This window comes from Pholcus phalangioides, unplaced genomic scaffold (genome assembly GCF_987345545.1).
Source record: "Pholcus phalangioides strain wild (caught in Gottingen) unplaced genomic scaffold, Ppha-v1.0 ptg000013l_1, whole genome shotgun sequence".
Lineage (NCBI taxonomy): Eukaryota > Metazoa > Arthropoda > Arachnida > Araneae > Pholcidae > Pholcus > Pholcus phalangioides.
The window spans coordinates 31,664,808-31,679,371 of record NW_028301606.1 but is presented as its reverse complement, the minus strand read 5'-3'; the positions used below and the strand labels follow the sequence as shown (position 1 = coordinate 31,679,371).

Below are 14,564 nucleotides of genomic sequence, written 5' to 3'. Positions count from 1 at the left end.
TCAATTTTGTTTTATTTTGAAATTTTCACCGATAATTTTGGAATTATTTTTCCATTAATTTCAAATTTTATCACGAAAATTATTAAGAATTTTTTTCTTTCACTAATTATTAATTTCATTATTATTAATTCTAAAATCATTCTCAATAATTTTCAAATATTTTCATCTGAATTATAATATTGTGCCACAATAAATTCAGTAATGATATTTTCATTAGAGCATAATTTTCACCATATTCACCATGTTAAAAGGTATGTTACCCGTTAATTGAAATTTTTTAGGTATAATAATCGATAACAATATGATCCAATATTTCAAATAAAGAAAAATATATTTCCGAGTCTTTCGAATATAAACTTGCATTCCCCTATTTGAACAAGGAGTTTTGATTGAAAAACTGAAAAAAAAAATAAGTGTATACGTTAATGTCGAAAAAAATAATTAACGGTTTTCGGGTAAAAAACATTATATCAATAATATGATTAGCTATTTTTTATGGGTTACTCAGTTGAATAAAAGTGCAGAAAATCGTGTTATCGGTCACCAGGATCTCAGATACCCAATTTGCTTACAACTCACTACATCCCACCGTTTGGTGAGCACAAGGCAACGTTCAAAAATAGTTCTTCATTACCCAGCAAAGAACAGCAATGAAAATCCAACGTGGACGGGTATCGGTTAAGCAATTGATCGGCCCAGACGCAGGCGCACGAAGAATAAAAGCGCCACATGTTCTTACGGCTGCCGAAAGTTCGAACGTTCTCAGAATCGTGGTGGCATTCGCTCTGACCACACGGGACAGATATCTACGAGGAAGTACAGGAGGAAAGTCGACAAAATGAGATGAACGCTCCCTTCCCTATACGTCGCTACAATAATAGTATCACGTGTTTGTGCGAAAGACTGAGAAATCATATATAAAGGAGCTTTGTGTGGTGGTGTTTTTACGGTGTATAAACCCATCAAAAAAATTATACGAATCCATTGCTCATCTTTCAACAAACACTCTTGTTTTACTCAACATAACAATTAAAAAAGCATCGATGAGAGAAGAAACGTACTGAGAAAAGAAAACATTAAATAATATTCACCGAATTTAACATTTATAATTTCACTCTTCTAGAAAAACATCTGTTACTGAAGAAATTCAACGTAATTGTTATCAACATAATTAAAACATATATCCATATAAATCGTATTTATAAACAAAGGGTACTTTGAACAAGCGGATCATGCTTTGAAAATGGCTATTGTATTATGAATTCACTCTCTTTCGTCAAGTTTCCTGAAAATATTCAGCACCAGTTTAATTCTCATATTTCTCATATGAAAAGTTCCAGGATGTTCAAAAAAGTTATTAATTGTGTTTGACACTGTGTGCTTTCGAGGAATGAACAGGATAGTGCAGGATGTTTCGAATGACGGATATTACTATACTGAGCCTTTTCATATTCAATTTCATATGCTATACCGAAACAGGTAAGACGATTTTTCTATATAACGGTAATATTGGAAAATAATTTTAATTTGTAAGATCACAGATATGTCAAAGATGATAGAAAAAATCAAAAAAATCATCGTATTCTTTTGCGTGTTTCAATTAATTCCATGAATAAAAATTAAGGTATCTAATCCATATGGAACCAGAAGTAACTAATGCTGTTTCTCCCATCGTTGGCAACATATGCATTCGAATTATTATTACTTTTTTGAGGGGGGGATGTCAAAATAAATAATGGTTTTTAGTGTTGCAAATATTATTTTTTAACCGATTATATTTCACATTCCACCAGATGTAGTATTCATTGATGAATGCCGAGACAAACTAAAAATATTTTAAGAGAGGAAAATTGAGACCTCACAATTACATGATTAGTAGTGGATAGAGCAACGTTTTATGAATATTTCTTGCAGCATTAAATTTGCTTCCAAAATAAACAGTAGAGATTTTCAGTGACACAAAAGTTATTAAATGAGTTTCATTTATAAAAATACAGAAATGAAAGTTACATAAAGGAGATTGCCAACAAAATACATATATATGGTATCTAAATTTAATTATGATATATTCGTCGTTTATACTTATTTTTATACATAAGCTGAAAAAGGAAAAAAAAATCATTCATGTGTGTTTATTTAATCAAATCATTACAGTTAAACCCCTCTTGACGATCACCCCTCTTTTACGGCCAAAAAATGACTACGTATTATTATCTTTTTTTCAACTGTTCAATAACAATCCTCTCACATGCAGTCATCCTTCTGTGGACGATTTTGTTCTGTCGCAACCATACCCGCAAAAAAAAAGGTTATGCTTTATTAAAATTACTGAAACCGTAACAATCTTTTCTTCGTAAGATTTATTGACTGAAATGAATAAAAACAATGTAAATCTCTTGTTGTTTTTTTATACGTTAGACTTCTACGAAACGCAGTTAGTCCTCTTTTGTTTATTACACGACACAACGATATTGATCAATCTCGCAAAAACCGACTGACATGGATATTACTTATTCAACTTGATAAATATAGGATGGAAATTTTTATGTCTGTTCGGTATAAGTTTATTGTATCCTTACACAGCATATGGGAATAAAATTATCGATGTAATTTCATATTTGTCGATATTATAAACCACTTTCCTCATTTGTGTCTATTTTCTATATTTCATTTCCGATAGCATTACGTTTCTGTCGGAATGATTCACGAACGGGTAATCGAATTGAATAACATTGTGATATAAGAAATACGATTGTGATATTGTACGCATATTCTACACATACGTATCGTCAACAATAGAATGAGTTTGGACTCTTAAGACGTATTGCCGAACTGTTAAGTACATTACGTTTCAAATTCAAATCAAAACGAGCGAACAACTTAATCTTTCATTATTAAATAACAATGAAGTATATGAACTTATATAATATTAAAATAAGCATCTTCCTAAATGAACTTTGATACGTATGCTCTCAATAATCCTGGGAGAAAATTTGAAATCTAATGTGAATTCTAAAAATTTGAATTCTGAATCAAATACATTCATATCTCAGTCGAGCGTGCACTGGTCGAGAAAACTTCGAGTTATGGTTAGTTCGACTTATATTCAATATTCCGATTTCAGAGTGGAAAAAAAAGATTCATTAAAATAACAATTGTTATTCACGAATATCGTATTAGTAAAAATATATCAAACTAGTGGAGTTGAAGAAATTTAAAAAGATAAGATATTCTAAGTTAACCATATTAAATTATTCAATGGGAATGTTGAAATAAACTAGATGTGTATACTGTATTATGGAGACGGATGCGTGCATGATACTCGTATAAATGAAACAAATTATGAATAAACTGTGTAAAAATTCATTTTCTGCCCAAAAATGTAGTGATTTCTGACTATCTTTCTCTTTTTGTCTTTGTTTCATGAGAAAGTCATTCGCTTTTAGCAAGCAGACCAGTTAATCTGCTAAATTCTATTGCCAAATGCTAAATTCTATTGCGAAATGCTAAATTCTATTGTTAAATGCTATATTTTTTTTCAATTTCTCTTAATCGTGAATACCTCTACTTAAAGGAAGAGAATTTCGTGTAAAGATAAAATTTTAACACTGAAAAATGGAGAAAGTTCTGGAGTTGAGTGAAAACTTCGACTTAAATAGATATTTGAAGTATCGGAGTTCGACTTATCGTGAATTGACTGTAGATGTACTGCATCGATAATTTTTTTTTCATATCTCTTTTTTTTTACATTCTGCAAAATTTTTCGCTTTATTTCACGTAAAAGGCGATAGTGAAATTCGAATAACTCTCTTTTATAAAATATCCAATCTTATCTTGTATGATCATTTGAGATTGATGAATAATCTCGATAACCGTATATTACACTAATAAATTAACCAATATACAAGTAATAAAATATAAATATTCATGCTATCATCATCAATAAAAATACAAGTAGAGTATATCGATGTTCTATCCGTACAAGTTTACTATTGTCCTGTCATTTAGGATGTTAGTATTAGAGTCCATTTGAATATGCTGGCATATGAACTCATGTGAACCATAAACGGATCGGAGAAATGTCCTTTCATTTTGACGATGTTTTTTGTTTGGTTATTTTTTCCTTAAATACCCCGTATATAGGTTTTCATTTTGTAACTTGCATTGGTGTTGAGTGAGAGTGGATTAGAAAGAATGAAAAAGGATTATATGGGGTATCCTGAAGTGAAAATAAATTAGCACGGAGTAAATTACGGCAAAGTAACTAACTTGTCGAGCACGTTAACGAATGTTTATTATCTATGTTTCTCCCTGAGCCATCCTATATCCGCGCTACGTCTCCCTCTTTGCTTCCCGTCCGAAATTTCTGCGAAGCGTGAAACCCAAATGTAAGAGATGAAGGCGAAGTTACACATGGTTATGTGAGCATATGAAAGTTTAGAACGTTATTACGAACAAATAAAGTTAATTGTCTCTCTCGCTGCCAGTAATAGGAACTAGAGTAACGGCCAACACATCTATGAGATAAACCAGCGCGAGTCACGGATAGCCATTTAATGAGCGCATTTTTGCGCAGCATCAAGCTAATAGTATCTAACTTGCTCCTGTTTCTAATTATTAAAATATATGCTATAACTTACGTGAAAATAAGGAATTCTCAAACGGGATTCTCGAAAATATTTGTTGTATGTAATTTCCTAAATTAGGGGGGGGGGGGTACTATAATTCCCCTTAGGGATTTTCGAACAGATTGCTACAGGAAAAATACATCATAATTGTGATCGTTTATTTTCCGTAACATATTCATTTTATAATGTACACTAGGACTAATTTGACAAAGATTTTACCGTAGGTTTTTGCCTCTAGTAGAAATATGCTTGCGAATTCGTCCTGGCACCATAAATTTCAGAAGTAGTATAGTATATATATAAAGAACGAAATAATATATAAATAAATAAATATATATATATATATATATATATCTACTATACTACTAACATCAAATTTGAGGAAACTTTTTTCTGATCGTTCCCCTGGCAAGCTCAGTTTTTGTTTTATTTATACATTCAATAACTCTTCGCACCGCCATATGCTTTGAAAGCTTCCTAGAAAACAGAAGTTCATTCACAGTGTGTAGAAATGGCTCTTAGAAGAAGGTTGCATTAGAACAAAATAGTTAAATTTTATCGGTGCTGAATGATATTTCGGACAATAAATCCGAGTCTGAGGAGACTCGGATGCAAAGTATGACAACGGAAGTCATGATTCTCTGCTACATTTGCCCGAAAGAAAAAATAGTGATTCCGGAAGTGACTGGTCTGAATCAGATAATACTGATGAAAAAGAAAGACAAAGATGTATTTTTTCTTTAATTGTATATTCTTCATAAGTTAATTTGTAGTATAAAAATTTTAACAGTGCCCTAGTTTGTCCTCGATAGTGCAAATTTACTGTGGCATAATAGTGTTTTATCCATAGCGTGCGCTAACAACTAAATAAAGTGAATAAAAAAGACCGTGATGACCATCATCAAAATGGAGCAATAATGTACGATGTGATGTAAATGCAATGTTTATCTATATTTTTCATGGTAAATCTTCGCCACAGTTGCCCTCTAATTTTTCATATTTATAGTTGGAAAGTCATATTATGGAGACCCTGTATGCTTAAGAAAACGCAAATTTCTTGAAAACACCCTCTGGTTATTTTCTGATGTTTCTAACCATCTGGGATAATACTTGTTATTTTTTATTGTAAAAATTTAGTGTGATCAGATATATTACACTAAAAAAGAAGCAGAAGTCAGAATGATTGCCAGTGGCCCTTTCGGTATAAAGTTTAGTCCGGCCGCACTCATGTTAAATATTTCAAAACAATGGCCCTCGAATAATATACTACTTAAATGATGATGACCTAGTAATACTGAAAATCAATAAGTTTCTGAAAAATCCTATATATTTTAATTTTTTAAAAAAACCCCTCCTATATCAACAATAATCTCAGTTCGATCAAGTATTTATCAATACTGTTATGAACAGGATAATAAATTAATAAAAGATTCAGCGGCTACGGAATTGAAATATTTTATATCCATTCGATTTTGAATTATTTTTTTCCAGCCAGTTTATCATGAATACTCAGATCCTTCAGTGCATTTCAATATTTATTCATGTATTTTGCATTACACATATATCAATATTGAAACGCCGGAATGCGAAGAGGAAAAGGAATTCATGGCATGACCAGAATTCCTTCTTAATGAAACAGATTTTGAATCAGCGTTAGGAAAGTCTCTTATTCACTACAGAATAATTTCCATTCATTAGCAAAATAAATTAATAAAACTGCTTCAGGTATATAAAGAAATGGAACACAAAAGGAGAAAACGTTTTTGTGAGTTTCTAATATAAGTTCGAAGAAAGAGTTTTCCAGGAGGGATGATATAATTGAAAATTTAATTCATTGTTTCAATTCAGGAGACGAATATAAAGAAATAAGAATAAACAGTTCCATCTAAATAATGTTAAATTACTGAATTCTGCTCATATTTTCTGCATACGCAAGGGTCGTCAATGGATAATAAATACAGTAAGCAAAAATTCAAATACAAACACAAAGACCACAACAGACAAATTGCCCAACGAGGTGAATGAAAAAAAGATGCTCATAAAACATATGGATTCAAATAGTATCAAATCACAAAGTTTTGTGAGCCATAGATGTACTTTAATTTAAATAATAGAAGAAAATCAAAAATATTTAGAAACTACATTGTACAGGGTGATTATAAAAAAACTATCCCGACATATGGGCCCCTAACTATCATACCATTCACAGAAACTAAATGAAATTTGGGCATAAGGTATTTTGAGGTATGCGCTCAAGAATGATATGGAAAACAACAGTGTCACTCTAACAGTTACGGTTGCAGTGAGAAAATTTCGAAAATATCAAATGGCAACACCAAGTTTTTGGTATTGGAATGCGATCTCCATTGTGAAAAACCCTAAATAGCGTTCGAACGGCAACTGTAGCATGAAAATCACCGGCGGTAGATAGGCTAAAAGTGAGGACAACCAATAAGGACAGAGAAGCAGCATAAAATAAAACATTTTATTGTGTTTCACAAATTTTCCACATGACCTTGTGGAGGACTAACTTGCTTGACTAATCAGGCTGGGATCTCAGCCGAAGAAACGGTGTGACGAATGAAACGAACATTAATGCTCTGGTGCACGGCAAAGTCCTTTTTACTTTTTCCTTGCCTAGCTCCGGGGATTTTCGTGATACAGGTGCCATTCCAACGCTATTTAGGGTTTTTCACAATGGAGATCGCATTCCAATACAAAAAACTTGGTGTTGCCATTTGAGATTTTCGAAATTTTCTTACTGTAACCGTAACTGTTAGAGTGACACTGTTGTTTTCCATATCATTCTTGAGCGCATACCTCAAAATACCTTATGCCAAAATTTCATTCAGTTTCTGTGAATTGTATGATAGTTAGGGGCCCATATGTCGGGATAGTTTCTTTATAATCACCCCGTACATTATGAAAGTTGAAATATTAAGATATTATGAACGTGTTTGATTTTCATACTAAAGCATTGCTGACGTGTCTAATGTCTTTAAAAAAAAATTGTCTAAAAAAAAATTTTCGAAGGCAAAACATCCATTGTAACGTATTAGATATATTGAACGTATTCTCATTTATGCCCTATCAGGTCAAAATTCTAATACAGATTAGGACATTTAAAATTAGTTATTTTGTTTATTAATTTTCGATTTTCTTTCGCTATTTATATATGAAATTACTTTAGTTCAATAGGATATATGTTTATCCTTCAATTCGCTACTATCGTTCACTAACTAATGCGGGAAAATCGTTTTACTGATATTTGGTGCAGTTTGTCCCAATTTTCCTGAGTTTTTTTTGATTTTTTTGAATTCGAATATCTCAACGAATATTGCACTCAGAAACGTAGGGACTTGACAAACGTGAGAGATAAAGCAAATACTTTATAATTGGGTTTTCAATTCAGTTGGGTTGGGTTCAGTTCAGTGTCCGTTTAAAAAGTTAACATTTTTATTTTAATAACTTTACAATACCTTGCAACATGACTGACATATCTGAGTTACTACACGTAATATTTCGATACTTTTTCTAACAGGAATTATGCCCCTATCGACGGTTCACCGGAAAAATGTCATACGCCCTGTTACTTATGCATCCTGTATATACCCTAGGTGTGTATATTAGTTTTTTCCCCAATACGCACGTATAAAGGTTCCCTTGGGAACAGGATCCAAGTTTACGAAAACTTATCTTTTCCTCTCCTTCTCGAATCGCCCCTTTATTTCAATCCTTAGCCCCAATCGTGGATCAAGCTATTATCAACCCTTGAATAGTATTATCGCCCCTGAGCGATATCTCCCATTTTGGGAAATACTGTTCTAGAGAGTGGAAGGGGTTTTTTGTCACATTTTTGTAGAACTATAATTTATACACCATTATATAAATATATATTTTTTTCTTTTCAAATATTTATTTTGAATATATTTATTTCTATACAGATCAGAGATATCAATTACTTGATTGTGCATTTCCCAACAACTCAATCGGTTTTCGAATAAAAACAAGATGTTATGTAAATGTGAATTGTATGGATACTGTTTTTCCGGAGTAAGATAGATATAGTAGTACTAAAACGAATACCAATCAGTTCACTGCGTACTTTAAGTCAGAGGCATTCTTTATGTCAATGAATAGCAATAGATTAAAATATACAGTCGGCTCTCAGTATTCGCGGATTTCATATTTGTGGCTTTTTCTCCAGGTTCCTGGAAAACACCGTTGAAGTGATAATTATGGTATCGGAACAAAATTGCGTTGTTTTGCGGGTTTGAATGAACGTTTTAGAAACCACTCTTGAAGATTTTTCTAGGTGCTTCTAAAAATATTTCTAAAAGACTGTTGTTTAAATGTTTCTTATAGTGAAAAACTTACAAAGAAAATTCGAACTAATGAAAAAAGGTTAGTTTCATTGCTGTTGTGTCCGTTATTATGGCGTCGATGAATCTACAATCAAATTAATATTAAGAAACAAGAACTCCAAATTCTATCAGCTGTTGTTGTAGCTACATCTGCTACTTTATACTCCTGGGTTCACGTCTCTCACGTAGAAAGGGCTTTTTCTCTGTGGGTGCTATGAAAAAGATATGCAAGTTATGTATCGTATAACTGCTATACTACGGCCGTCATTAATCAACTAACGGCTAACAGACATTATGGTGTTCTTTAAAAAAAGCATCACCGAGAATCAATAGGTGCCCCCTTCTACTTCTGTCACGCAAAGTAGATAAAAACGAGATGCCTAATATCATGGTTTGGGTTATTCGCGGTCATCCCCGGAACGTAACCCCGCGAATACCGCTGGACGACTGTACCTGAAGAGCATCGAATAGAATTCATTCTGTCTTCATGAACAGTACATGCGAATGTCCAGCGTTCCCTCTATTTATACCAAAAATAAATCACTGTTGGATAAAAAAAGATGATGCCCCCCATAAATGCACATATGATATATATCCGCATTTACATAAGACACGTTGAGAGAGACAATATCATGTGTTCAGCCTCACATGCTCCTCATATAATCATGATGTATGTTTCGTGAGGATATTCTCTATAAGGTAGACATTAATAAGAGACACGAAACAAGGGGGAAAAAACGAAAGGAACGATGCAACATATACGATTTGCTCGCAAAATCCAGACTGTGATCGTTTCGCATTCCTCTCGCAATTACCGATAAACGAGATCGTGCAAAATAGCAATAAGCATCAATCATTTCCCTTCTAACGGACTTTTCTCTGAGATCACGTCGTATCCTTTTGGTGCATTAACGACACGTTTAAGTTCCAAACGCGCGAACAGAATCGGATCCGACTCCCGCACGAAATCCCTGCGGAGTTTCGTTTCATCTGGTTGGCAATATTTGTTTGTTACTTCTCTGTCTCACTCTCAAACTTTGTGGTACGGCGAAGTATCATTACGAAGGTGATTAAACACAAACACTGCTAATAACAGCTGTACATCACAAAGCGGATATTAAGCGCACGTGTTCGTGTAATGCGCTAGCACTAGAAATTACACTTCCGGGCTCTTTCGCGTCAAGCCGAGATACGAAACCAAATTACCGAATGGTTGAAGTAATAACGTAAGGAAATTCGGAAATCCTCAGTCGGATGCTCGTACGAGTTTTCTAGTAGATGAATTTGGCTGTCGATCACATTAGTTAACGAATCTCAAAGTAGGAAATGATCCACTGTAAAAGTTTTCTATACAGTGTATTTTTTTAGCGGCATGTGCACATTTTTCCATGCATTGAAAATTATTTCTTTATAAGGAATTTTCTGATTGGAAGAAGCGAAATTGTTAATTCATGTAAACCAGTCTATGAGAGTTCTCTCTAGTTCATAAATAAATCACCACATATTTCAATTCAATACTTAAATTCTAGATAATTTCATTCGCTGAGAAAATGAATGTATTAAAATAAGGGTAAGAAATGCTTATAAGCCGACCTGGCTCTTACAAGAAATCGAAATTATTTTTTTTTAGTTTTAGGTTTATGGATTATGCGGGGTGTCCCATAATTTCGAAAATAGTTTAAAATTTATAAAATAGGAAGGAATTGGTATATTTGAATGAAATTTGCAAAAATGTTATTCTCACGAAAAGAGGTTTTTTTTGGTACAGAGAAAAACAGTTTAGATTGAATTTTGTCGATAGCCGGGTACTGCATGAAAGCAAATTAGTGTGAATATGTAAAAAAAAAAAAAGAGTCCTATACGGTACAAGGTGTCACTGGGTGAAGCTTTACGAAAGTTTCGGACGCAGAATAGATTGGAGAAAGGTTCAAGTGCATACAATCAATTCTGCCCTCTTTGACACCTCTGACTTTTGTGCTCTGCCCTCTATGGGCAAAAATTTTAAATAAATTTATTTTCTATACCAAAAAAGCATTCCCCCCTTTCTAGGATTTTTTTTTCTGCAAACCTCATTCAAATATACCGATTCCTATTCACGAATATATGGAATACTGTAATATTTAGCAGATAGATAGACAGAAGCGTTCACAACCCCGGACTGATACAAAGCAATTTACTTCCATTACTTACCTCAAAAGAAGCAGGGTTGTGTCGGAAACTGTAAAGATTTATAGTAGTGGCCCCCGTGCTCGCTCTCACCGTTCACATCGAATCACTCACACCGTTCTTCCCATAAAGACAACTATCAAGTCAACGTAACGTAAAATCCATTTGACTAAAATGTAATATTCAGTACAAAAAACAATTATAAATGAAAGAAAAAAACTAGATATACTCAAAATGCAATAATTTAAAATTCAATTCTCCGATACATTAGCACTAATAAAAACCAATAAAAAAAACGTAATCTTGGAGACTTGCAAGGGGCTTACATTGATTAAATCATACTTCAAATCCTGTTTGCAAAAGCACTGCTTCAGAGAGAATGACTATGACCAATATCAAAAAAGCTCTCAAATACCAACAATCGAATTTAAACGTGGTTCTAAGAATTGAGTCATTTACATCTCTAAGCGGAGTAATTTGTGGATGGTGATTCACCTTATCAGCAAGTGTGGAATAATCTACTTATGTTAGCACAACATAGAAACAAGTTTTCTTATCGATGCGCGGTTATACTGGAAAGATTGTAAATTTATGGGGAGTATGCGAATGAATTTACCAAGCATTTTCTAAAATAAATATTTGTTCATTGAGTACATGTAAAAACAGTATTTCATTGGGATTTAAATTTTATTCTTGAAACTTGTGGCGGACACATAGATGTGGTATATACATTAAGTTCAAAAATGTATTTTGGTGTGCTTATGGCAATGCAGCGCACAATCTATATATATAAAATTGATTTTCTGTGTGTGTGTGTGTATGTTCTCTATACAAATCTACAATTTTAGATCGATCGTCGCCGAATTTTGCATATATACCAAATGGGACCCGACTTGAACGATAGGCTACTTTACAATTTCGTCAGACCAGGGCAAATGCCCCAAATGGGCAAAAAACCGCAGGGCAACAATGGTTTTTTGGGCCTCAACAGTCACTTTCCGAACGTTTACTTTGGTTACCGTGGTCCCCTAGCAATGCGTTTAAGACGTGTATATGGCTTTACAATGGTTTGTCGCTTCTTTAACGCTGCCAGTGTATATGTATAACAGTTTATGCCTTTATAATGGTTTGCCACATTTTTCAATAGTCGTCAGAATCATCATCAGCATCACTTTGGTCAGGCAAAGGATGATCCCCATAGATATCAGTGTTAAAATTGCAGATTTTACTGCATAAATGCGGAAATTTACTGGGAGTTTCCTGCCACATCAATCATTTTAAAAATTGAAATGAATTTTCGATTTTTGAAATATTGAGTTTGCTTAGAGGTATACGAAGCCCAGGAGATTAAATATGAAGTAATTAGCCGAACCTACTTTTGAGTTGGATATTCGTGCAATAACATTGATTTCAACTTTTTATTTATATCTTCTCAAGCATGAAAATTAATGTCTCTGTATTGTCTTTTGATATTCAAACTGCATAAATTCATGTGAGGTAAGATATTTTAAAATTAATTATGGGCCCGTAAAAAGTACATCGAAAAATTCCACAGCTTTAATTAAGCATTTTTGGAAGCTGAAACTGGCAGATGGATAACTTGCAGTTCGGGGGGGGGGTCAAAATACTGAGCGACCCTTAAAAAAGGGGGAAAATATATATATATATTCATTTCTACGTTTCTTTAAATCTACATTTGTTTACTATTTCATGAAGTCGCGCAGGAAGTCGCCATATTGGTTAACTTAGACACGGTTTGCATGTCCCTCAAAGAAAAAGGGAGATATCACGTGATACAAAAAGCCTCATTGAAGAAAACCCGGGCAGTGCCGGGTATTATAGCTAGTAATAAATACTCTCGCCCTGTTTGGTTATAGAAATGTGAAAATCTTGATTTTTATATCATAATATTTTACTTGCACTTCAATGGATCTTACATAAAGATTTTAAATAAATCTAATAGCATTGCATGGAAAGGTTTTTGTTCACACAGTTCTAAAAATACATAGTTCTAAACAATACTATCGATTACAAACAATGGAATCAATTTGAATGGATGTACAATGTAGTTTATGTTTTAGAGGAACGAGAGATGTCAGAATCTACAGGAATGCCATGGTGCATTATAATTAGTATACCAGTGTCCAACCGCGATTCAAAATGTATGTGATCCCGTTGTGTGATCCGCTTCATATCATGAAATTGAATTCTCCAGGAATGTTGAGTGAGAGAGAGAGAGAGAGAGAGAGAGAGAGATACAAGCAGATAGAGTGTATTTCTGTGGTTGCAGAACAATGTCAAACTCCAGAGCTACTCATAGGCTCTCAGTTACGAGAATGTTAAGAGAGATCTCCGAGAAGCCACGGCCGTGGTTTATTACGTTAGCGCTTGGAATATATGTATGTATAGTAGAATTGTCGTACCAAAATAGTCGTACACCATCGATATCTTAATCAAGTGAAATTAACCAGTGATTAATTAGTGATATCATTCATCAATATCGTATTCAATCAATAGTTATAAAGCAGTCGAAATTCCTTTTCACATAAGCATATCCACGGGAATAATTAAACTGTGACAGACTTCATGTCACGGGTAAATTTATCCTGCAGAAATACTGAATGAATGCCTCTTCTTTTACATCGCTTATAATGAGAAATCCGATGGTATAACTGTAATAATTCTGTGAATATGGTATAGTTATTTAACTAACTATAATATCCGGCTCTCTACCCTGGTTTTCTCAATAACTGAGAACATTGAAAATGTGACAAACAGTGTAAATGTGACAAACAGTGTAAATGTTTAAACATGTTAAGTTTTAAACCTTTAAAAGGAATAAACATGTCTGGAATGCATTGTTTGAGAACCTGGTAAGCTAAGCAAACATTCCAAAAGTCATTGTTGAATCCCACGGACCATTTTTGCCCATTTTGGGCGTTTGCTAGCTCGGACAAACATTTAAAGCTGCCTATCGCTCAAGTCGGATCCTGTTTCGTGAACAGTAAAACCTGTCTATAACGAGACTGTAGTTACCTAGAAAAAATATTGTCATAAAAAGGCTATCGTTGTAGAAAGTTTGGGCATTTGCGCTATTTGTAATTCAATAAGAATTTCGCCTGTACCAAAGAAAATATTCTTGTTATTGGTAGGTCCATCGTTATAGACAGTATAGTTATACGCAAGAACCACTGTGTGCAAGATCGGTTGAAAATTGTGGATTTGAATAGAGAACATACTCACAGACACACAAAGAGGAGTCAATTTTAATCTTATATTTGTCCTCTTCAAACCTGAGCCAAAAGTAACCATTATTATTATTTTATTTATTTTTTAATTACTCAAATCAATTTTATGCTCATTTTATATCAAAATGTCCTTTAAAATGAGGAAATAACAGGAAAAA

At 33.4% G+C, this 14,564-nt stretch overlaps 1 protein-coding gene across 3 annotated transcripts in view; it reads left to right on the top strand.

Moving 5' to 3' along the window:
• Positions 1–756: 756 nt before the first annotated feature.
• Positions 757–14,564, top strand: part of LOC149078971 (cell adhesion molecule Dscam1-like) — a 114,795-nt gene continuing 100,987 nt past the window's right edge. For all 3 annotated transcript variants that reach the window (XM_089241205.1, XM_089241204.1, XM_089241206.1), the window contains exon 1: positions 757–1,479. In XM_089241205.1, coding sequence (XP_089097331.1) covers positions 1,410–1,479 — 70 coding nt within the window. In that variant the 5' untranslated portion in view covers positions 757–1,409. The remainder of the gene's footprint in view (positions 1,480–14,564) is intronic.